This window comes from Pseudopipra pipra, chromosome W (genome assembly GCF_036250125.1).
Source record: "Pseudopipra pipra isolate bDixPip1 chromosome W, bDixPip1.hap1, whole genome shotgun sequence".
Lineage (NCBI taxonomy): Eukaryota > Metazoa > Chordata > Aves > Passeriformes > Pipridae > Pseudopipra > Pseudopipra pipra.
This window is the reverse complement of record NC_087580.1, coordinates 47,149,784-47,173,280: the sequence shown is the minus strand read 5'-3', so window position 1 is coordinate 47,173,280 and position 23,497 is coordinate 47,149,784. Positions and strand designations below refer to the sequence as shown.

Sequence of the window (23,497 nt, the reverse complement as noted above, 5' to 3'; positions counted from 1 at the left end):
GGGCATGTTTTAATTTGCTAACAGAACATTCAGTGGATTCCATGCCAAATCAATTAATAGAGCTAAACATGACCTATTAAAGGTGGGGCTTTGTACCTAGACTCTTTGGTATTCCAGTTTTAAAAGAAGAAGCCTTTTGCTTTGCTAAAGGACAAGGAAACCAGTTAACAAGGTACTCCAGACCCTGTTCGTGCAAGAATTAGGCGCTCGCAGCTGCGCTTTCCCCACGAGTGATGGAACTATCTAACCCCCCTGCGTGTGGCGTCCGTGCCGTCGTGCTCGCTTTCCTCCGCTATGCAGCCTCCCCCTCGCAGGATCTGTGATCCAGTCCCCTAATAGCCTGGGGCGGGTAGCGCGTGTGTGAAGGGAGGCCGGGGGAGGGGGGTACGCGGTCCCGCCCTGGTAACGGCGGCCTGGCTGGCTCCTTGGGAAAGGGGAGGGAAGAGAAGGTTGGGGTTTTTTTCCCCTCCCCTCTTGCAGGGGGACCTGCAGAGCTCGGAGTCCCATTGGCGCGGAGCGAGGGTGCCTGTTCCTCCGTGAGCCCCAGTCGGCATGGGAGGAACGGCTGCCCGCCCAGAAACACCTCCAGGGAGCAGTCGAGTCCGCCGCTAGAGCGCCTGCATGCTAGGACGCTCTGGCAGGCGCCGCGCTCTTGCCTCTGTGGTCAGATCCCCCTCTCCAACTGTCTGGCACTGCTGCGAACGGAGCAGTCGTGCAGGCTCCGCCATGATGAGCAGCGGAGGGATCGGGGTGCCGCTAGGCTTCCCCTTGGGCCCCACGTCTGTCATCCAGGTCACGAACGTCTCCTCGGCAGTGACCAGTGAGCAGATGCGGACTCTCTTCGGCTTCCTGGGAAATATCGAGGAGCTGCGCCTCTATCCCCCGGAGTAAGCAGGGTCTGCGTCGGCCTCCAGAGCAATAGAGACTTGGGATGAGGAAGAGGCCTAGAGGGGTCAAGAGGATGGAGGGAAAGGAAGAGGCAGAAGGTCCTATGTAACATTTTGAGTGGACACCAGAGTCTCCCGCGCGAGGGTGGGGGGGAGGTATGTGTTTGTCACGTGGTCCCAGCCCTTTGTGTGGGGCAGGAGCGTTAGGGGAAAGGGGTTTCGCCCGGACCTAAGATGGCGGCCCCGGTCCGCGGGAGGGGAGCAGTTGCGGTATCTCTGGAGTGGCCTGTAGAAACATGGCGAGTTTTGTGTTCTCGTGGTGGCAGTCAGAGCCGCGGTCACCCGGTGACTGAGTCACAGCCTGACCAGAAGCGTGTTCGCAGGCTGCCCCGAAGCGCTTCCCAGGTGTAGGACTCGTTTCCCCTGTTTTCCTGAAAGCCTGTTTTCTGTGCCCTACCTTTTTCTTCGCTCGGACTCATCTCAAGTGGAGGAGGGGCGGGCGGGAATGCCCCAGGCCTGACCCCCGCCTGCCTGGCTGGCTGGCAGCCCGCGCCACTTGGGCGATGCGCGCCGGCGAGACTAGCTCTTTTTGTTCGAACGGCTCTTTTCTCCTGTGAGAAGGGGCCACTCGAACAGAAGTCGGCACAGCTGTTAACAGAGGAACGGTACCAGCCCTGTGCTTACAAATGCTTCCGATAGGACGTTTGCAGTAAATCAAAGTTAATAACGAACATTACATGTTTCTCTAAATTGTAGCTGTCCTCATTATGTCAGCTGCACACGAGGGATCCGCTTAAATTGGAGATAATATTGTTATTTTGCAAACCTCAATGTTTCTTCCAAGCAGATGGAACAAGGGAGGAAAATAAATATTTTTTTTCTTACCACATCTGTTGTATTAGGAAGTGAATGACAGATGTGCCCTTTCAAACCATTTTGGTTTTGGTTGGGTTTTTTTTAATGAAAATTAAATAGGAATAGCAGGAATGACAGAAAGGAGCAGGGGGAGTCATTCACATTCAGACTTCAATTTTAATGTGAAGAAGATGGGAATAAAATTTCATTTAAAAAAACCTTGCAAAGAAAGATGGTATTTGTCCATTTTAATCTGTTACTGGATTATACTTGGCTAGGTTTGAATGAGGAACGTTCAGAAAAATTAAGTGCGATATAATATGTATATAAAGTATGTGTAGTAGGCATCTGTTCATGTAAAGATAAAACAGCTTTACCAAGTTTTAAACACTCTTTAATAGACTTATGTATTTTTTGCACAGTTTTCTGGGTCTTTACTTTAGACTCGTTCCACAATACCCTTTATACACTTATAGAATGGCTTGGGTTGGAAGGGACCTTAAAGATCATCTAGTTCCAACCCCCCTGCCATGGGCAGGGACAACTTCCACTAGACTGGGTTGCTCAGGGTGTACTGGGTTGACCCTGGCCAGATGCCAGGTACCCACTAAAGCCACTCACTCTCCCTCTGCAACTGGACAGAGGAGTTAAGAGCTGGGAGAGGTCAGTTACTGATTACCTTCATGGGCAAAACAGACTCAAAGTGGAGATAGTACTTAAATTTATTACTAACAGGATAAGAGCCAAAGAGTGAGAAATAAAACAGTCTTAAAAACACCTTCCCCCCACCCCTCCTTCCATGTTCTCCCTCCTCCCCCCCAGCGGTGCAGGGGGATGGGGAATGGGGGTTACAGTCAGTTGTTGGTCAGTTGTTGTTTCTGCCGCTGCTCAGAGAGAGGAGTCCTTCCTCTGCTCTTGTAGGGTTCCTCCCAGGGGAGACAGTCCTTGATGGACCTCTCCAACATGAGTCCATCCCTCGGGCAGCAGTTCTTCCCAAACTGCTGTCCCGTGGGTCACTCCTCCATGGGGTGCAGTCCTTCACAAATGAGCTGTACCAGCGTGGGTCCCTCACAGGGGCCACAAGTCCTACCCAGGAAAAACCTGCTCCAGCGTGGGCTTCCCTCTCCACGGGCTGCAGGTCCCCAGCAGGACCCTGCTCCATCTTGGGCCTCCCACAGGATCACAGCCTCCTTCATGCATCCACCTGCTCCAGCAAGGGCTCCTCCATGGGCTGCAGGTGGGTCTCTGCATCCCAGTGGTCCTCCATGGGCTGCAAGAGGACAACCTGCTCCACCATGGTCTTCACCACGGGCTGCAGGGGCCTCAGCTCTGACACCTGGAGCACCTCCTCCCCCTCCTTCTGCACTGACCTTGGTGTCTACTTTGTTGTTACCATGTTCTCACTCTACTTTTCCCTGGCTGGAATTCTTTCTGCGCGACAATCTTCTTAAATATGTTATCACAGAGGCGTTACTATTACTTCTGATTGGCTTGGCCTTGGCCAGCATCAGGAAGCCAGTCCTGGAGCCGGCTGGCATTGGCTCCACGGGACAGGGGAAGCTTCTGGCAGCTTCTAACAGAAGCTACCCCTGTAGCACCCCCCCGCTACCAAAACCCAGCCGCAGAAACCCATTACACAGGACCACATCCAACCGGGTCTTGAACACTTCCAGGGATGTTTCCCTTTTTCCAGTCACCTGGGATTTCCCCTGACTGCCACAACTTTTCAAATATCATGAAGAGTGGCTTGGCAACTACATCAGCCAATTCCCTCAGACCTCTGGGATGTATCTCATCGGGTCCCATAGACATGTACATTAAGGTTCCTCAGGTGATCATGAACCTGAACTTTACTTAGACAGAATATATAGACATATATACATGTACATGTGTATATACACTTTATAAATCATAGACAATCTCCTTTTTCTATCTCAGCATTATGATCTTCTCAAATAAAAGTATAAATTTTCCTTCATCTCTTCCAAATCAGTCATGTTTGTCAGCCTTTACTTTTTCCCTTAATCTGCTGAAGTCTAATCCATAAAATCTGATTTGTCAGAGCAATCCAAGAGATTTTTAGAAGTGGTGAATTTGATCAGGTGATCATTTCAACTTTATAGGAAATTCATTTGAAAACAGTGTTCCACTATAATTAATTGTGCAGCACCCTACTGCTGACTTGAATAAAAAAAAAAAAGAGAAGGTTTATAATTTACTGGGGAGTGAGGATGATGTATCTGGCACCTATAGGCTCTTCAATGATTGTAGAACAAAGTATAGGGCTGTGCTATGAACTATCCTTATGAGAGAGGAGTTCCTTCTTATATGGTGGTAATTTAATATATTCCACCTATCTAATATATATTCAATGTTTACTACTCTGCTATTGGTTACTCATAAAAGGACTGATTGCACAAGGTATTTTGTAATTCATTTTTAGCTACTGTGCATACTCAGGGCTCTTTCATTTGAATCAGGGGTCGATTGATGGTCGTGATCTCCCCCTGACGGAATTACCTTTTACCCAGTCTGAGTTGATTTCAGTACAGTTGATGAGTTGGCTTTGTTAGTTTCTTCTTATCTTGGGCAAAGGTCCTTTTGGTCTCTAAATTTTGCATTCTTTGTGTCCATTATCAGTAACCTTCCCCTAGGTCTGCGACCCCCAAACCACGTCAAGCCCCAAACCCCAACAAGGCAATTCTACTGACAAGCAACCCATCCCAGACATCACTGTCATTAACATGTCCCTTGGTTTTATAGGGTGCAACAGAGAATTTCTTTAAAAAACTAGCAGGAAGTCTCAATTGTTGAATATAATTACTTACAGTTTACATTAAATAGAAAACATATTAATGTTAGATTAGTTCGCTTAAAGTTCTTGTAAGCATGCACAATGAGGAGAGGGAGAGAAACCACCTCAGTTTTTTAATGCATTAAATAAAATGCAGGTTCTGTAAGATGACTTTTCAGTATTCCTAGTGAACTTCCTGAACCTGGTGACTTTTCCCAGCAATTAATATCTTAAGACTGTGGTTTTAAAGTAGCAGTCAAGGTCCTTTATTTTGTATACTGAATTGATTTGGATAACTTTTATGAATGTTGAACTAAATCACACTATGCTCTTTGGTAGTTTGTCAATTCATGTTTTATCTTCATTCATCAAAGCCCTTCAGTTTCCTCAGTCACTGCTAATCAGACATCCCAATAAGAAGGATGGATGTCGTATCTGTCATGTTCCTAAAAGCCTAGTTCTCTGTGAGGAAGTGTCTCTCTCACATATTAGAAGTTTTCAATCTTTATGCAGATGGCAGTAAATGCTACTTTATTATTATTGTCATTTTCTGAAGAGACCTGTGTGAACTGTGAGTAGTCCACTTTCAGATTCAGCATTGAGGGCATTGGAAACTCTTGGTACTGAAGAAGTTGTTTCCATATGATCAACATCCTGATTTCAGCTATTTGTCAGTGAGTCTTCATTGACACTGAAAACAATATTTCTTTTTATTGAAAAACTATTAATGTGTATCATATTTTAGTGGGTTATAATGCTTGTTACTGGTGGCTGTTTGTATTTACCTATTTTCTTACAAGAAAATTTTAAATTTTACTTGATTGTACAACTATATACTGTTCTGCTCTCTGGAAGACTTTCCATTGAAACTTTAATCTAAAAATTGAAAGCACCTATTTGATGAATAACATCAGTAAACAAGTTATGTGGAGGTGGGAAGAGGGTTGGGTATTTTTTAATCCACTCATTTTACTCTTAAGTAATTTGTATTTGATTATCAAATCTTAAAGAGACTAGCTGAGTTTATATTTTATCATGCTGCAATTGTCTGCTGTATTGGTTTAAAATTGATGTCAAAAACTTTCCTAAGAAACTTTGACTTCATGAGATTTTTAATAATTTCCTTGTAAGACTTGTCTCTTATAGACTGCTGTAAATAGCTTTCAGTACTCAAAGACCCCTTTTATTCCATTTCATTACTATTGCCAAGCATTTTGGTCATCTCTTCTTCCCTGTCCCAAGCTTTAGTCTTGAGAAGAAGGATGTTCAGAGAATTTGTGCTTTTTGTCTTTCTTTTCCTAACTGCTCAGAAATGAAAGTAATTGATGTTTGTAAAATTCTTTCAGAAAATAGGATTTCTATGTTGTTGATTTTTTTAATTTACTTGTACGTATAGTATTTTTCCCTTTTACATCTTCAGGAAAATAGGAGGACAGAATTGCAGGTTTCTAAGTTTACCAAATGAGATCTGATTTCTTTCTGAAGCTAAAAACTTAAATATCATAAAATTAAAGATGTATATGAAAATTACTTGGAAAAGTATTGTTAGATAGAGTGAAACAGTTAACAAGAACAGACGATAATATTACAGTCACAGCCTGTGTAAGAGAATTCATGTACTAAGAGTTGTTACTACCTCAGGGCCTTGGTGTGGATTTGCCACTTGTGTGTAGAAGAAGGTGGCTTTAGTGGGGCTTCTCTGTCATCTTCGGTGATATTTTGTCATCAAAGTCTGAGGAAAAACTCCTGACATTTTTAATATCTGTGTATGGTCCTGATTTAGATAGAGATCTGAACTCTCATGTTGAGAATGGAAAATTGCTGTAATTGTTGAAGTGCTCCTCAGTTTGCCATTTGCAAAACCTTCAGTGCTTATTGATTTTTCTCAAGTAGGAATACACAGAGGCCATTAGGGAGGTAGGCATCCTGCAAGCCTGTGTGTGTAAAGATCTCTGAGAAGCCATGCTTGCATGGTGATGCCAGGAGCATGAGAGGTGTCCTAGTTCCAACCAGGACAGGGTTAATTTTTGCAGTAGCCAGGAGGTGGCATGGCCAGAACCTGGATGTTATTCTATACCACCTCACCTCATTGCCAGGGTTGAGGGGAAGGGAGTCTCCTCCTGGGAGAATGGGTTCTTTCTGGTTGAGTAAGCATGGCAGAGGGAGCAGTGGGGTAATGCTGGTTCCAAGCTGGAGGGAGTGTGGGGGACCAATAATGTTTCTTTTCTTGTTCCCTCTGTCATTAGTATTTCTTGTACCCTCTGTCATTAGTATTGTTGCTGTTACTTATCTCATTGCTGTTTCCAGTAAATTGTTCTTATCTCAAGTAAATTGTTCTTATCTCAACCTGTGATCTTTACCTTTTGTGCCTCCAATTCTCTCCAGCTGGCTCCAGGGGAGGGGGAGGGGGAAAGGGGGAAGGGGGTAGCAAGTGAGGGGCAGCATGGTTTGGAGAGTCTCACTGGGAGCACTAAACTGGGGAGTAGCATTCCTAAACCACAACAAGAGGGTATGCTGTGTTCCCTGCTTTGTAGAATATTCTCTGAAACTTTGGTCTCTGCTGCATTTATGTGGGTTTTGTTTTTTAATCAGCCCAAAGCTACTGAAACTTACAAAATATGTTGTCTGAGAAAGTATTAACTTGCTACCTTTCTGTTGGCTGTTTAGACTTTTGTGTGAAGATGAAAGCATGGCTTAATTTTCTCAGTTCTGAACAAAGCCAAGACCAGTCTTTATATATCACTTCCTGTTTGCAGTACAGTTGAGATCTGAAGCTGGTTAGCAGGGTGACAGGTCTTTTGCCTTGGGTATATACTTCCCTATACCAACTACTTAAACAGGTTAGAATTGTTTTTCAGCACACTAGGAGACCAGTGACATTTGTAATCAGATTCTTAGTCCCAGTCATGCTTTTGTGTTAGGTTTGTCACCCAGTTGAAGTTTATGTTTCAGAGAAGCCTTCAAAATTACATTTGTAGCAATAAGCCTTCAAATGCAACTGTAAGGGGATTTTTGATCAGTTAAATATTGAAAAGCTTTATAGAAATTGAATTTTTGCAGAATGAATTCTTTGAAAGCAGGGAGGCACAAAACACCATCAGGTGTTGAAAGCTCTGTTATAATACTGTTTGCTTCTGGATGTTCTGGAGTGGTCTTGGAAGCTAGTACACACAAGTGTTTCAGATATTGTTATATCCTGCAGTGACTGCAATATAGATAAGGCCTTTGAGATAAAATACATAGAGCCTTATTTAAATGTGATCTGCACAATTATTCCAGAACATCTTATTTTGACAGGTTATTAATTTATGTTGTTGTCTTCTCCACCATCACTACCCTGAGAAAATTTGGATCCTTAGAGGGATGTTTTGTAGCCTTTTATTTGATTTTTCACTGTAGCTTTCTGAATAGGTCATTCTTGTGTTTTTGTTTGGTTGTTGTTCTATTGAGATATTGATGTTACTGTCTCCCTACAAAGGAAAACAAAAATGGTAGAAACATCTGAATACCATTCAAATCTTTATTTCCCTTTTGAGTTTTCTTGCTTTCCTAAAGAAACTGTATTATAGTAACCTTAAATCAGAGATGTTGGACTTGCTTTTTTGCATCGGTGCTTTGTAACCCTAGGAAGAAGACTATGGCTCTACATCAATTCAGCCTCGAAAAGGACTGGCAGAAAAAAATTGAACAAAAGGAATTAAAACAGAATAGGACTTTTCTGTTTTAAGAAAGGCTTCTTAAAAGGCCTACTGGGGAAGTTTAGGAGGCCCACTTAGTAAAAGAAGAGGACTCAGTCACTGTGAAACTTTTTAGAATTTTACATCTTTTGGATCTTAATCATCTTCCTTGATGTAGATGCAGCATTGATGTGTTTATTAATTCCATACAACAACTTTGGGAGTACCTGCTTGGAATTTGAAGGACTGCAAGATTGATTGGGCTAAACTTTTTTCTTTATAGCTGTGGTTGTAATCCATCTGGTAGATGGGGTGCAACCAGGAGACCCTCCAGACAGATCTTCCTCTTAACTGTCCTCTACCTGATTCTCTGGGTCCAGGGCCTCATATCTGTTCTTTAAGGGCACCCAGGGAGGTGATGGGGGTCAGGAGAGGATTCTTTTACCTCTCTGGTCAGGGACCTGTTTCCATTCCCCCCCATCTACTTGGTTTGCTCCAACTGCCTGATGACAGGAGGGGCAGGGCTTCTCCGTCTCCTGCTGGACTTCTTTTGGGGTCGAAAGGGTATGACTCCACCAGTCAATTTCCCTTTCACTTTCCCTAATGCTTCTTAGCCTCTCTACCTCTTCCTTGAGTTCTGCCACCAGGCACAGCAAATCATTCACCTGCTTGCATCATACACAGACGCCACTCGCACTGTCCTCAGATACTAATGCCAGGCTCAAACACTCTGCAGAAACGGCTTTCACTTTTTGGAAACCATTACTGGCTTTAGTTGAGTTGTGGAAAAAAAAAAAAAAGAAAAAAAAAGCTCACCCGAGAGAACTGGGAGGTGGCTGTGCCCTTCCTGCTTGCCCTGCCAGTGCGAACTGCCTCGCTAACTGCTGTGCCATGTCCCTGTTTGCCTGCTCCTGTTGGCCGTGCTCTGGGTCACTGGCGCTCCTAGCAATCATTTAAATCCCTCGTGCCTGGGCTGGGTTCCACCCCTTAGTCAGCTGATTCACTTCCCAGGGCAGCTCCAGCAGATGATAAAAAAGATTTTTGTTACATTAGTGAACGAAGACCTAACAATTGAAAGAACTCTCAAGAACTGTTTTTATCTTAATATGATTTAACAAAATTTCTTTTGTGAAGGCCTAAGAAAGAGTATCAGTTAATATGGGCTAATATCCAAAAGACCCACTAAAAAATGCCTGGGCTTATTATCATAGAATACCCTGAGTTGGAAGGGACCCACAAGGATCATCAAAGTCCAACTCCCGGCCCTGCACAGGACACCCCAAGAATCACACCATGTGCCTGAGAGCATTGTTCAAGTGCTTCTTGAACTCAGACAGGCTTGGTGCTGTGACCACTTCCCTGGGGAGCCTGATCAAGTGCCCAACCACCCTCTGGGTGAAGAACCTTTTCCTAATATCCAACCTAAACCTCTCCAGACACAGCTTCATGCTGTTCCCTCGGGTTCTGTCACTGGTCACCACAGAGAAGAGATCAGTGTCTGCCTCTCCTCTTCCCCTTGTGAAGAAGTTGTAGACTGCAATGAGGTCTCCCCTCAGTCTCCTCCAGGCTGAACAGGCCAAGTGACCTCAGTCGCTCCTCATATGGCTTCCCCTCTAGACTCTTCACCATCTTCGTAGCCCTCCTTTGGACACTTTGTTTGACTTTCCTAAACAAGATTTATTTGGAGGATAAAAGATAAACTATAAATTATTTACTCTCCAAATATGTTGTGTAAAGGTGGTATTTACAATAGTAATGTAATTTTGTTTAGCAAGATTCATAAAGAAACTCAGCCTTGTTAATTTGGGATTTTGGCTTCTGTAAATTTCCATTAAAAAGGAGGAGGGGCTATACTATGCATTTTTAAGTGACAAGGTGTTACGACCCACCCCAGAAAGGGAGGAGTAACCCAGGTTCTTATTAATAAATCCCTTGGGGTGGATTAGAGTGAAATGACACTGAATAATTGGTGTTTGAAAACATATATATGTAGGGTTTATTTTAGAACAATTTTGTTTCAAAGGTAAACATGTATGTTGCCATTTTGGGTGTTATCATCTATATCTATCATCTATAGCAATAGGGTATAAAGATAACCTTTAGGGAAAATGCATAAGGAAAAGACAGGATAAGGGTAAGGGAGAGTAAGGGAAAGAAAAGATGAGAGTGGAAAAATGTATATAGTCACCGCCCATGGGGTCCAGCAATGAAACTTGGTAGTTGCAGCTTCCATGTCTGTTAGTTGAAGTGGTGGTCTTGTTCTGTTGGGGATGGGGGAGGGAAGCCCCCACACTCAAAGAAGTTATGAGTTATTATATCCATGGATAGTGTCACGGGCCATGCCACAAGACTCCAACGTGTCCTGGGCCAGGGCAGAATTCCTGTGAGGGGTATGGTAAAAGGGCTATCCCCCCCCCCCCTTTCAGGATTGGGAGGGGGATGGGCTTTGATGGACCAACAGCGGCCTCTTCCCAGCCTGCAAAAGTCCCCTGGCGATCCTAGTATGCGTAAATCATTAACCATTTCAGTCTCTGACACAAGGTAAAGTAGTAAATTTGTAAATTTTGTAAAAATTAGTAAATTTTTAAGTAGGCAAATTATTAAATTTCTATACTTGTTTTTTGTGTAACTTTTCCAGGAAATCTAAAGCTTTTTCAATTAAGAAATAATAGTTGAAAATATATGCATACATTTATTTAATATGGCTAATTGTTTTTTTCCCTTTTATCTTGCAGCAATGCACCTCTTACTTTTTCCTCCAAAGTATGTTATATTAAGTTTCGTGAAGCATCAAGTGTTGGTGTGGCCCAGCATCTAACAAACACAGTTTTTATTGACAGAGCTTTGATAGTTGTGCCCTGTGCAGAAGGTTAGTATTTTAGACATTCTTCTGTAATGGTCTTTGTCCTGTCTGCTAATTGTTTTAAGCTTTCTATGTAAGGAGGCAGTGCTCTGTTGTTATTTTATTTTATTTCTGTAAAAAAAAAGCCTTGAAACAAAATTGAAAATTGAATGAAGAAACCCAATTGTATAGATTAAATTAAAATCCAGCATTAGAAAAAAAATAGTTGATTTAAATTAGAATTCAATTTTCCACAGTTATTACATATTTTTTGGGAAAAGAAGGTAAAATAATACCCTTCAATATGGTTTGTGTTGGCAAGCTTATTCCCACACAAAGTTCTATCTGAAGTCAATGGAGCACTGAAAAGATAAAACAGTTTCCTGGCACTGTGATAACACTGCAGTTTAGATCTTAATGTGTCGCCCTTGGTATGGTGTTCTGGGTTTTGGTTTTTTTTTAAATACTAATTATTTTTCAATTTTTTTAGACCAAATCCCGATTTTATTTTGTAGATATGTGATATATTCATTTGACCATTTTTGATTCATTTAATCTTAAATATTTTGCATTTGTGGTGATAATTGCTGTTTGAATATAAATATTTACTTGCTAATTTAATAAAAAATATTTCAATTTCCCTTTCTTGTTCCTGTGGAAAATATTACTTTGTGTGCAATAAAAAGGCTTTCTTATGTATATTGGTACTCTTCTTTGATTTTAGATATCTTTAAAAATGCAGTCAACTGTACAGAATGGTTCTAGTGTTAAATATTTTTATAACTCTTAATAAAATAAAATGCTTGTTGAATGCTAAATTTCCAAGTGTTCCTTTAACTAGCTTTGAGGTCCTGCTTTTACATATGTTGAATACAAGGTATTTCTTATTGTTAGTATACTATGCCAGATTTGAATACAGTTCTATGAAGCATGGCTCTACTTACTGTAGGCAGCTCACTGGAGTTAGGCAGAGCCCCATTGACTTCATTGTGATCATTGTGGGAATTGAGCATCTGCCCATTTGGATCTGGATTTTTTTACCTCTTTCAAGTGGAAGCATTCCAGCTGGTGGAGTGAAGGTAACTTCACATGGTAGCTGTTTTACCATGAACAACAATATTTAGAATGATTGTTCCATAAACTGCAGCAAATCCAGAAATATCTCCTATTAACAGGACTTTTATAACTGCAAGAGTCAGGTTTTGTTTCAAAAAGTACTGTTGACTTCTTGGAGTTTGTTAACAGTGGTCCCAGAGTGCCATTTTTTGGCATGTTTGCTACATCATGATCTGGATAGTATGAGATTGGTGCTGCTGTAATGATAATCTGGGGTGTTCCTAGCGAACTCTGACAAGTCTCCAAAATTTCATAGACTTTAAGATGACCTACAGTATACCATCTATTCTTGTAGCCTTGTTAACATGGGCATATTAACAAGTCTTTTTGAAGCCTAGAGTTTTAGTTGCTTTTATGCTTTGTTTTGGGGGTTTTTGGTTTTATTTTGGGACTTGTTCTTAAGGATATTGCCGTATCCACTTGAAGCTTTGTAGAGGCTTTGGGTAGGCAAAATGTATCAGGACAGAGTCCTAATAATTGAAAAATTACCCTTCAGTAATTGACTGCAAATTCTTCAGGATCTTAGTTTTACGTTTCATTAAAAAGACCGTAACACTGGTTCAGTACTGTCAGAGAGGAAAGATTGCTGCCTAATGAATGAACAACACTTCCTGGTGTTTTTCTTGCAATGATATCACTGCCTAATGTGATATGGCAACAGGCAGGTAAAGCTACATTTTCCTGTGTCTCTTGATGGTAGACAATGAGTGGAAGGAGAATAAAATCAAAGTTCTGAGAAATCTTGTTCCAGCCCTGTTTGTAGCTGACTTATTAGGCATTTCTCAGAAAATGTATTACAGAAAAATTGTCACCATTCTAGACCATTCTGGAGATTTAGACATAATTAGGTGAACAAGTGATTGGGTTGTGAGGTCAAATTTTTTTTCAAATCATAATGCTGTCTCCATGTAACTTTCTAACAGAATCACTACTTTTAATTTGTAAAGATGTGAATTCATATAGGTTTAACTTTCTGAAAACTTTATTCTGTGGGATAAGCATGGCTTTCGAGACCATAGTGCAACATTTTTTATTCACTATGTATAGTTGTTAATGGAGTCAGTAGAGCGTATCATGGGCTTTAAAAGTAACGATGGCTATATATTCTACTGGAAGGTTAAATTATATCCATGGCCAACAGTGCCAGCAATAAAACCTTTCATGTGCTGAATCAAACATATAGGAGGGGTAAAATGCAACTATGAAAACTTGGTTTTAAAAAACAATAAAATCTGAAATTTGGAGTGTATTTAAACAGTGCTAAATTAAAAGTACAAGGAAGGAATCACTGCACAATGAAAACAATGTTATTTTTGTGACATTTAATAAACAATTTAACAAAAATATAATTGTAAATGAATTAACATTATCACATTGTCAAAATACAACTTTCTTTTGTGTGTATCATTAGGTTTTTCTTTAAACAGTATACTTAGAGAACACAAAGGTTGAAAGATAAACAGAGATACCACCCTAATAATTCTAAATTTTATGTCCACATTGTCTAGTAGATGGATTTTGACTATTAATTTGGTTTTGTATGTTTTCTCTGTGTGATATTTGTGCATTATTAGATGACTAGACTGGCCAAGGCAGACCTGTTACACTTGCCTGAGTTAGGCATTGTTTGCCATGCCACTAAACCTGACGCCAAGTGAAATCTTCATGGGGGAAATGAGATCGAAGTCTGGCCTGCTGAAGATGGACGCCCTGTCTCTGTTTTTATTTTGCTTTCTTTCCTTTGTTTATTTTATTTTTATTTTTTGCTTTTTGTTTTGTTCTGTTAAATCTCTTACTCTTGTACTTGTGAACTGGTAATTCAGTTCTGAAAAAATGTTTTGTAAAGGGTTCACAGTGTTTCATTTTGAAGTTGACCTGAAGCTGCTTGTGGATGGTATACACAGAATTTAGGATATGATTAAATTTTATGCTGTGAATGATGGATAAATTTGGGTTGGAATACATTTAAACATCTAAATTCAACAGATGAGCACATTGTTTCAGACTGGAATAGGGAAAAATATATCAGTTTTAAGATGCGTTCTTTCCTATGTTATGCTTTGTGAGCTTATCTTGGAAGAGGAAAGTTGAAACTTTCTGGAGAAATTAACTTTACAAAGTAAAATCTTGATTTTTCTCTGCTATTTTTCTTCTCAGCAGAGTACTTTTAGGTTGCATGATCTGTTTAAAAGAAGGCTTTCTATTTATATCTAATATGAAGAGTTTAAAATAATTATTTCTGATATTGAACTTTCATGAGTGCTGAATGTCATGAAATATTTGTTTGCTTCTGATGAAACCTTCCTCCAGTGAGGTCAGTGGCAGTAAGATTTCATCCTTTTGTTTTTGTAATTTTTATAAAAACCTGTTTACCACTCATAAGTACAAATGCAGCCTGAGATTTTGGTTGGAATGTATTGTGAGGCACATTGTCTTTCAACACTGTTATTCATGGGAAGATTGAAAAGTTTTGTGTGTGTATATGTATGTCTGTATTGCACTTTTACATGCTCGTTATTTCAGTGGTCTTTATTTCAAGAAGAGTTTAAAAAAAAGTATCTCACAATCTCAGAAGCCCTGGCAGTCCATGCTGGAGTGGTTGCGAAGGTTCTCATCCCTAAATGATGTTTGTTCTTGTGAAACGGAAGCCCTGAAAGAGAAGTTCTGGACCAGGTGGTGTGTCTAGTCCTCAGACGTTGCTCTTCCCAGCCAGCTGCATTGGCTTCACTCTTGTAATGCACTGGGCTGTGAAATGCAGCTGGGAAGAGCTTTGTGATCTCTGTTGGATTTAGCTGTGCCAGTTGAGGTAATTACCAGTAACCTCTTTAATCTCTGCTGCTAAATCCAATAAGAATCATGAATTGAATCACACATTTTATTTATAAGTGTGCATTTTCCATTGATTTAAAATAGTAGAAAAATAACAACTCCTTTACTTTTCTTTCAAGTAGATGTGAGAAGAAAGTATTTTAAAAAGAAACATACTTTGGTATTTTTGAAGCAGTTTTGAGGGGAAGGGAGGATTAACCATGTAGTTTCAGTATAAAGAGTAAGAAATTAATTTCTGCGCACATGGAGAGCGATAAAAATACTGTGATTAGTACCTGCTTAACACAGGTAGTTCTGTTCAGCATTTAGCAAAATGGATTCTGGTATGGACTAGGTTGACTAGGACTCCTAAACACTTAGGAAATCTGTATATTTCTGAAGAAGCATAAGGTATCTCTAGTTAATACAGAGCTAATCTACGTTTGCTTCCAGATTCCGTTGCATAAGTGAAGAATAAATTAATAAATAAATAATGAACGTAGAATCTGTAATTTACTAAACACTCATAAGCTTCAAAGAAATATTTCTAAGGATGTGGTATATATGTGGCATATTTATTTTGTCTGTTTCCCTTATTAGAAAATAAATATCTTTGCCTCATTTCCATTCAGCTTTTAAATACCATGAGTTTAAAAGCCAAAACAGTTATTCTTAAACTAAAGCGTCCTAATTTGTTATGTCATTACCCTCATATTTTGTTGTATTTTTCTGGGCTTGTATCTCTTTTATAAATAAATAAATGGAGATAACACTCCAAAACTTAAAGGCTGTAACTCGTGAGGTTATTTGGCCTTACATATTAATTTGTTTTTCAAAACTGTCTAAAGAACAGGGAAGTAAATTTGCAAGGTATTTCAGGTTTGTTTTTTTTTTTCCCCACAACAGTTTATTTTCTATAGAATTGTTAAAAAGTATGACCTGATCTTAAAACCTTAAAATCTAGAAGGGGGATCTTTTGAAAAGACAGCATCTCTGAAAATACAGGCCAATTTTCAGGGCTTTGTCTATAGAAATAGACCCTTCTTCATTTTTGAATAAAATAATTAAACAGATCTTTGCGTCACGGAACTGACCAACGAGATTTTGTATTTAAAATTAAACGTTACATTGTTGAGGGACCAAAGTATTCTGGAAATAATGCTGCTAACATGTATGTTATTCATTTTTTGAACTATAATAGTTTATTTAACTGAAATTGTTCAATTGATTCCTTCAGAAATGTTTGAGCAAATGAATAATTCCAATTATTTCAGTAAGATGACTCATATGCTTAAAGTTTAGAATTGTATTTAAGTACCTTTCTGAACTTCACTCCCTGTCTGTTTAGTTATATGCATAACTCAGTTCCTATTTAAAAGGACTAAATGTCTTAAGCATCTCTTAGGTTTATCTGGTTAAGTGTGTATTGAATTGGCTGTATGTAAGTGCGTACTTAAGTTAGGCATATGCTTATGTACACTATTGACCAAGGATCTAAATTAGGATGCAGATGTACCCACTTTAGGTGCTATTTCTGCCACTGAATTTACTTGAACCATGTCTTGATCCTGTAGAAACCTATATGAGTATCCAGTTAATTGCAAGATGCTGGCTCAGCAATCATTTGAACTTTATATTTGGAAGCCTGTTAGTTAGCTACATAGTAGGCACAATATGAGGCAAGGTACCTGATTCTCATGAGCAGTCTGGCAAATCAGATACACCTCTCATTGCATGTCTGACTTCAAAATGAGACCTGTAAAGAGTGCTCAACATTATGATGATGACTCAGATTTATGCATGTTTTTATAAAAGCCCTGGAAGACATAATTCTTAAGTGTTAATAATTTTCCTATTTTTCTTCTTTATATAGCAAAACAAAGTGGTTTGTTACATCTTAAGGAGCAAGGTGCCTCAAAACTTAACATAAATAAAATAAATCTAAATAGAAGGTGTAAGAAAAAAAAGAGTACTGTTATTTTATCTTTTCTATTCCATTCATGCTACATATAAATTAATTTTCATTTATATTTGTTTTGTCCTTTGGTCCTCTCCAACTCTAACCGAGTCCTTGCTGCAGATCTGTAGAACAGGTTTTCAACTTTTGTCTTTTTTTTTTTTTAAGTAGTATCATTCACTCATATAGCTAAAATTGCAATGTTTTTAAAATAGTATTATATTTTGGGTTTTTATAACACTATTTGTATTAGTTTTTAAATCCTGACGTTAGGGGTTTTATAGTTAAAATATATACAGTTTGAACCAAAGCAGTAAAAGCCACTGGCACAGTATTTGTATATACCTTGACTTTTAAAACATTGTTTAAATAAAAGCATTTACCTTATTAAAGTACATGGGGTAATAACCAAAGGGCTCAGTTGGATAGCATATATAGTTACTCCAGTAATTTTGAATAAATCATAGATACCTAGCATAATTAGAACTTTCTTTCTGTACTTTTTCAGTTCAATATTTAATGTTTGTACCAGTTTAAATCCCTTTGCATTTCAAATTTAAAACATACATTTAATTGCATTTGTAATTAACTGTTACATCTTTTGATTTTTGAAGATTTTTTATTATTTATTTAGCAGTCTAATTGTAACTGACTGAATGAAACCTGTGTTTAGTACAGATTAGATGTTGCTTAAACTTTAGCATGACAGGGAAAATATAATATGGTTGACATAGTAGGAAATACATATTATAGGAAAATATAGCTTGCTTAGCTGATCAGTTATGATTTTCTTCAATTTCATTAAATTTAAAGCTAATTTATCAAATTTTCAGATAAACTGAGGTGACCTAGAATGTAAGACAGTACGAATCTGAATTTTTCTGCCCTCCCTTTCTCCACTCCCAACTTCACTTGTAGTATGTCTTGTGTGGAGTCACAGTAGCTTTTATTTTATTTTTATTTATTTTTACATCAAAAGTAGGTAACATCAGAGGGTGAAAAAGCGCGCTAATTTCAGTTAGCACATACTTTGTTCCTTTTTTTTTTAAACTGATTTGGTTATTTGCCATTTTTGGGGATTAAACTTTAAAAAATGTTCTTCTTTTCTGTATCTAATGTTCTGTGTGCTATTAGTGATGCAGCCAACACGAACGGTTGTCATGTGTAAAACAACTTTCGATCACCATGAAAACACCGCCCTGGGAAAGCGTCCATGCTTGATATCGTTTGGTTCATGAACATTAAGTTTCCAGTACAGGTGACCCATAGCTCCAAGTGTTAAATAATTGTGTACATTATTCAATTTTTAAAATAATAATCCATTAATAAGATTGCTAGTCTTTGAAGTTTTGCTCACTTTTGTTTTTCCTAGTAGAGCAGGGTAAAAGGAAAAACTTAAATTTGTATTTGTTTCTTTGTAAGGATCTGGTACATAGATTCATTCTTATTTATTTTTTTAAATGCAAGGGTAATTGTAAAATCATAGAAAGAGTAACATCTATGTAGTGTTCCAACTCTGTGTAACGCTTTCATTTGCTTCTTCAGGTAAAATCCCAGATGAAGCCAAAGCCCTTTCTCTATTGGCGCCTGCTCCTACTATGGCAAGCCTGATGCCTGGTGCAGGGTTGCTTCCTATACCTACACCAACCCCTTTGACTACAGTAAGTAAAATTCAGTCCCTATTTGATTTCTGGTTTTACTTTATACTCGGTAGCCTTTCTGTGTTCAGAGAACAAGAACTATCTGATCTGTGGACATTGTCCTCTTATATGCTCAATCAGTGAGGATTTAGCTGTGGTGCCTCTTTTGAGGGTAGATCACAAGATGTCCATGCACTACCTTTCCTGGGTGTTTCTTTCAGATTCTTGTTATGCAAAATAGTGGGTAAATACTGGGTTTGATTTTGTTCATTTTAATTGTCCCTTCCCTACACCCATTAATTTGTTCCACTGGCAATGCTATCCACCTCCTAATAAACTGTTAAAACATCATAGTTGAATTGACAGAATTCTTCATAATATTAAAATGCTACAATAGGATGCTTTTCCTTGATATCTCTATGACATGGTTTTTGACTGTTAGCCTAACAATGTTTTCACTGCAAAAAGCATAGGAGCTAACTGCTGCTGCTTCTGCTCAATTTTGCCTCTGTAAGCCTTTCTTGACATCAGCAAGCTGCTGTGCCCTAATCCGTGAGAATTCTGGAAATAGTAAATCCTACATCAAAAAATTGGGCTTAATGTCACTAACTCCATGTTATTTGAAGATGAAAGTCCTCAGTCTTCCAAACATATTGCAGTAACGTGTGTATTGATGTTACTGGTACCATCCTGGATTTTTGACTCAAGGGCGTCCTGCAGATTCTCAAACCTTTCTGTACTTAAATGATTCCTCATCTGTCTCCATGACCAGAAACATTATTCCCACTCTCATATTCTTAGCTGATACTGATCAACATCCTAAAAGAAATGAATATATTAGTCTTCCTTCTTTCCTTCCTTCCATAAAAACATTGCTTTAATCAAGTTTGATTTCTTCTGCATTATTTTAAAAACCTGCACAAACATCAGTATCTTTTGAAGCTTGTGCTCCAAGAGCTGTTTTAAAGAGTGCAACTTTTATAATGAAACAATGTACCCAAAATCACCAGTTAGAGGTTTAGACTAATTCTGTTTATGGTTCATAACTGTCATTGTATGAGAGACATTGGATGACTTTGAAAATAATTTTTAGTTTACAAGAATGTTGGCTTTTTTTGTCTTAAAATATATGATACTGCTTTCATTGATATGTGAAGTAATAGTTTAGGCATTTCATTAAAAAAATGTGCTTACTCATGTTTCCACTGCATAATTGCTGCTAATGAACCATAAATAATCATGGAATAATTTAGATTAGAAAAGACCTTTAAGATCATTGAGTTCAACTGTAATCCTAACACTGCCAAGTCCACCACTAAACCATGTCCTGAAGTGCCATATCTACATGTCTTTTAAATACCTCCACAAATGGTGACTCAACCACTTCCCTGGGCAGTCTGTTCCAATGCTTGACAACCATTTGGTGAAGAAATTTTTCCTAATATCCAATCTAAACCTCCCCTGGTGCAACTTGAGGCCATTTCCTCTCATCCTATCACTTGTTACTTGAGAGAAGGGACTGACACCCTCCTTGCTACAACCTCCTTTCAAGTAGTTGTAGAGAAAGATTAGGGCTCCCCTGAGCCTCCTTTTCTTCAAGCTAAACAACCCCAGCTCCCTCAGCCACTCCTCATAAGACTTGTGCTCCAGACCTTTCACCAGCTTTATTGCTCTATGGATGTACTCCAGCATCTCAGTGTCTTGTAGTGAGGGACCCAAAACTGAACACAGTATTTGAAGTGTGGCCTCACCAGTGCCAAGTACAGGGGGACAATCACTTCCCTAGTCCTGCTGGCCACACTATTTCTGATACAAGCCAGGATGGCATTGGCATTCTTGGCCACCTGGGCACACTGCTGGCTCACGTTCAGCTGTCTGTCAACCAGCACCCCCAGGTCCTTTTCTGCCAGGCAGCTTTCCAGCCACTCTTTCCCAAGCCTGTAGTGTTGCATGGGGTTGTTGTGACCCAATTGTAGAACCTGGTATTTAGCCTTGTTGAATCTCATACAATTGGCCTCAGCCCATTGATCCAGCCTGTCCAGATCCCTCTGTAGAGCCTTCCTGCCCTCAAGCAGATCAACACTCCCACCCATCTTGGTGTTATCTGCAAACTTGCTGAGGGTGCACTTCATCCCCTCATCCAGAGCATTGATAAAGATATTAAACAGGACTGGTGTATGTATTGGGTCTGGCTGAGCTAGAGTTCATTTCCCCATAGCAGCCCTCACAGTGCTGTGCTTTGCATTGGTAGCTAGAAAGGTGTTGATAACACACCGGTGTTTTGGCTACTGCTGAGCACAGCATCACCGCTGTAACATTCCTTCCTCAATCAAGGGCAAGATCCTGGGAGGGGACACAAGTAGACCAGCTGACCTGAACTGACCAAAAGGATATTCCATACCATATGACATCAGCTCAGATATAAAAGCTAAGGCAAGGAGCAGGAAGGCAGGCATTCATTGTCTCCAATGGCTGCCTGCTGAGGAACTGTTATGCATGCTGAAGCCCTGCTTCTTGGAAGTGGCCGACCATCACTGCTCATGGGAAGTAGAGAATAAACCGTGTTATCTTTTTGCTTTGCTTTTGCTTTAATAAACTGCCTTATCCCAACCCACGAGTTGTTTTCCATCTTACTCTCTCCCCTGTCTGGCTGGGAAGGGGAGTGATAGAGCGGCTGGGTGGGTACCTGGTGCCCAACCAAGGTCAACCCACCACAGTGTAATAGTGGTGTTTAGAGACATTTGTTTCTAAATTAACCATCTAAGGTAAATTCACTTTGTTTTTATATACATATTTAATAAATATTCTGTGAATTTTAGAATATCAAAGAGGAAGTCAAGCTGTATAACCCTCTGTTCAATAACAAAAAGATGATTTCAAGTAAAGAGAGTAGTTTTGTTACATAAAAAAAACTATTGGTGGCTTTGTTTGCTGGAAAGGCAGTTGCTTTTTTGGGTGGAGAAAATAAAATTCAAACCAGGAACTCAGCCGACCAATTTAGTAGTCATTTTTAAGTGATTTTTTATAATATTCCCCAGGAGAAATTTCAATTCCCCATTCTGGGACCTTACAGTTTAAAATCTTACCTATATTAATTAGATTTATTTTTACAGAAATGCACAAGTCAGGCAAGTATTTAAAAGGTGAAGTGTCTCCTTCCAATGCTTGGTTGCAAAACACATCCTATTTTTATATTTCCCAGCTTGGTGTTTCACTTGGCACTTTGGGGGCTATACCAGCAGCAGCATTGGACCCTAACATTACAACACTGGGAGAAATACCACAACCACCTATTATGGGGAATGTTGACCCATCCAAAATTGATGAAATTAGAAGAACAGTCTATGTTGGAAACTTGAATTCACAGGTAGCTTTTTTGGTTTTTGTTGGCAATAATAATGGAAGCAGAATTGGAATTTGTGAATTAAAATCTTGCATTTTAAGAGTTTTCATTAGTTGATGCCAATAGAAATTTAAACAAAAATACTCTTTTTGGTTACTAGAGATATTTCAAATTCTTCGATGTCCTTTTGCCAATCAGATAAGACCAGACTGTGGAATTCATTCTAGCAGGAAACCATAGAAATCACGCTGTAGCTGAATTCAAGAAACATACTTATGATTGTGTGTGTTGATCAAATGTCCAGCTGGGTTATATTAGCTGAACAATGCCCCAGAATTTGTGAGAGCATGGTAGCTGTCCCCCACAACACTGTGCAGTTGCTTAAGTACACTAAGAAGAAATGATTTGACCTAGTTGAAGTTGCAAAATTAGCATAAATACATTAAAGTTGCTCTGACAGGAAAGTTAGGTCTGTCAGGAATATGTTTTTTTTCAGCAATTGATTGAATGAATTGAAAAACAATTTGCTTTTGACTGATGGAAATAGAAGTATTTAATTTTCGGGTTTTTTGACTGCCAAAGTAGCTACTAGAGTATAAAAGTACGCAATGAAATAAAACAAGCTTGAAACTAGTAGAAAAACAGATAAAAGTGAAGTCTTGTAATATTGTTTGGATTTTTTTTAATTGATCAGTTATTTCAAATAAGTTGTATGAAAAGTGAAAAATCCTGTACAAGTACTTTTTTAACCTAGATGTAGGACTTCAGGGCTCATGGTTGCACTATTTTAAATTGTAGTATATTTTTTAGATTAATGGAAGAAAAAAATACCTTTCTTAAAATGTAACATTACCAAATTCATGTTACCTGTGTAATAATGATGAGATATCTTTCCAAAATTTGTAGCGCTTAAATCATCTGATATGTTGGATAAGTGGTTTTCATTATATATTTTACTTCAGCTGAGTTCTTTGACTCTTTCTAGACTACAACAGCAGATCAGCTGCTTGAATTTTTTAAGCAAGTTGGAGAAGTCAAATTTGTGCGAATGGCAGGTGATGAGACACAACCAACACGATTTGCTTTTGTGGAATTTGCAGACCAAAATTCTGTACCTCGAGCTCTTGCCTTTAATGGAGTTATGTTTGGAGACAGGCCACTGAAGTAAGAAATTAATTATCTATATGAATTTGAATGAGAGATTTCTTACTATCTTTATACATTTATGACTCTGATGTGAAGGAAACTGCTGTGATTAATATCTTTTCAATATAAGGGCCTATTGTTAGTAAACTAGAACGCTTTTATGAACTCAAATTTCAAGTTTGGATATAACTTTTTCCAAGAAGAATATGGATGGCATTGAGTAAAATCTAATCTTGAATTAGTGAAAGCCATAACAGTGAGAGAATATGCAAAGTCCTTTGTACTAATTAAGCTTTATATATGATGTGTATGTAATTAGTAGGCATTGATGTAGAAATTTGATCTGAAATAGATTTCTAGACTTCTACTAAAAATAACACAGAAATATTGTGCTGCAATTATTTAAAAGTCGTAAGATTTGAAAGCAATAAA

The 23,497-nt window shown here is 38.9% G+C and overlaps 1 protein-coding gene across 1 annotated transcript in view; it reads left to right on the top strand.

Annotated features, from left to right (window-relative positions):
* The first annotated feature begins 502 nt into the window (after positions 1 to 502).
* LOC135405164 (splicing regulatory glutamine/lysine-rich protein 1-like) overlaps positions 503 to 23,497 on the top strand; it is a 76,517-nt gene continuing 53,522 nt past the window's right edge. Inside the window, exons 1-5 of the mRNA XM_064639868.1 lie at positions 503 to 887; positions 10,949 to 11,082; positions 18,482 to 18,597; positions 21,779 to 21,943; positions 22,905 to 23,083. Of these exons, the coding sequence (XP_064495938.1) occupies positions 622 to 887; positions 10,949 to 11,082; positions 18,482 to 18,597; positions 21,779 to 21,943; positions 22,905 to 23,083 (860 nt within the window). The 5' untranslated portion in view covers positions 503 to 621. The remainder of the gene's footprint in view (positions 888 to 10,948; positions 11,083 to 18,481; positions 18,598 to 21,778; positions 21,944 to 22,904; positions 23,084 to 23,497) is intronic.